The 2149-nt window shown below is 43.1% G+C and overlaps 1 protein-coding gene across 1 annotated transcript; it reads right to left on the reverse strand.

The window, feature by feature from the left end:
* Positions 1–82: 82 nt before the first annotated feature.
* LOC125505079 lies at positions 83–1787 on the reverse strand (the record flags this gene model as incomplete). The annotated part of the gene is given in 1 exon segment (XM_048668034.1): positions 83–1787. A coding segment is annotated over 1 exon segment (1705 nt), but the record flags the coding sequence as incomplete, so codon positions are not given.
* Between the last annotated feature and the right edge of the window lie 362 nt (positions 1788–2149).

Genomic DNA, 2149 nt, shown 5'->3' on the forward strand with positions numbered 1-2149 from the left:
CACAAATCTTGCCTACTCGGTCCGTTACATTTTCCGGGTTCATGGTCATAACCCCAACACCTAAAACATTTTCTAACTTTCAGTCTCGGTTCCAAGCGACAGTACACCCAGCCGATTTTTATCCTTGTCCTTGCGGATAACTCTTTAATTATTTTTTCGTCTGAGCACGTTAATGTGATCGTCTGTGTATCGTTCGACAATGGTCTGAGTTCACCAAGAGAAGTGTTTTCTTGTGTTAGTCCGACGAATACTTTTTCCAGGTCTCTCATGATCTGATTCTTGTCCGTGTCTGCATCTATTCCTCTAATGAAGAAAGATTCCTTGTTAGTTTCTATTCCTAGTTGCTTAAACTTTGTACTATTTCCTAGCTTATTCAGCCCGTTCAATGCTCCGCATATTTTCTCTGCGATTGTAGGATCTTTCTTGGTCGTTATTAATAAGGCACCGTCTTTTGTGCTTCTGAAGCTTTCAATATCGTTTTCTGCATTTTTTTTTATTAGAGTATCTTTGACTTCCTTTAGGATTTCTTTATAATCCTGGTTTTCTTTCTGTACTATGAAGGCAAAACTTTTCTTCTCTCTTTTGTTGGGTTCCCCCAGGGTTTTCGTGTTTTTAACATATAAAACTACTATCGAGTTAGATCCGTGGAATACGGTCTCTATTATTTTCCTCAGTTCTTCCACTTTACAGAAGTTTGTCTCGTGCATTGCAATAAATTCATCTCCTGTCGTTTCCTTTTTGATGGCTCTCATCTTTTCAAATAAGTCCTCCTGTGTACCTGTCAATCTAACTTTTAATATTTTTCTTTTCTTTCTGACTCCTGACGATTTAACCACGCAAGTCGACTCTAACACACCAACGTCTTCAACTATGTCCTGCAGATCAGGAAAGTATTGTACAAACGCTTTATGTAATCCCTTATCTAATCCAGTTTCATCCGGTCCTAAAAGTAAAATTTTCGGACAAGTATCCTTTGTGTTCAAAGGATTTCCCTCTTTGATCTCCGTATTAGTAAAAACCGAAGAATCCCATACTCTATTTTTAATTTCCTCCAATTGTTTATAGGTGAGTCCCGAGCTCAAGCTATGAAAATTACCCTCATCAACCGTCTGCGTGCTGCAGTCCACCATTTGTTTCTTATCCTTTGTTATTACCTTATCCGTGTTAGGTCCATCGAGCATCAATTCAGTTTGCCCCATTTCTCCAGAGACTGGTTTTCCCAGATCGCTTTCCCATTCCTTGTTAGCCGTAGCATTTTGCTCTTCAAGCCATGTCATAATGCTGCTTCGACTCAATATTTTTAATTGTCTCGTGATTTTAGAGTTTAGATCTTTTATTTCTTTTTTCGTATTTTGTTCGATATAGTTTGGTAATTTATTTACGAGTTCTGATAGGGCTTTTAACATTGCCAATGCTTGCGCCGCTTCAGAACCGTCCTTTCTTTTTTTATCTCTCCTGTCATCAACAAAGCTTTCATTTAAATCTCTCTTCCTCTTAATCTCCCCTTCGTCTCTCGAGCCCGACCTTGTGCCCCCCACCGATCTCGTAGGAGATCTAGGAATCGAGGGTCGTCGTGCAAAAGGATCAACTATTGGGCTGTTAGAGACCCCATCTCTAAGGCCATCTGCCCTCTGCCCAGTAGCAAAATTCCACTCCTCGCCCTGGGTGAGCGAAGAAGTTTCACGGTAGCTTTGATGCCGCGAAGAGCCCGCGTACTCTCCCACAGCCCGTACTGGGGGATCCGACCCCCCCTGCACCGTAACCTGATTCGTATTTGTAGAGTCCATTATCCATTTGTAATTTGCGTTTTTTCGCTGCCGCCAGCGTCCATTTCCATCGCCAGAGTCGTCTTCGGGTAAGTATCCTAGACTGGTTGCCTTCGCCACGGCCAAAGAGTCCGGTCCACCCTCTCCCTCTCGCGTTAGCCCAGGTAAGTATCCGCCACCGGGCTTGGTTACCCGATCTTGGAGTCCTCACCTGGTTACCGGCGTCCACCACAAGGAGGTGCGAGTAGGAATTGCGCAGGGCCGTTAACCTTACGCCATTTGAACGCCAACCCAAACTAACCCAAACTAACCCAAACTAACCCAAACTAACCCAAACTAACCCAAACTAACCCAAACTAACCCAAACTAACCCAAACTAACCC

Source organism: Dendroctonus ponderosae, unplaced genomic scaffold (assembly GCF_020466585.1).
Source record: "Dendroctonus ponderosae isolate FM_Combo_2020 unplaced genomic scaffold, Dpon_F_20191213v2 Dpon_F_20191213_1, whole genome shotgun sequence".
Classification (NCBI taxonomy): domain Eukaryota; kingdom Metazoa; phylum Arthropoda; class Insecta; order Coleoptera; family Curculionidae; genus Dendroctonus; species Dendroctonus ponderosae.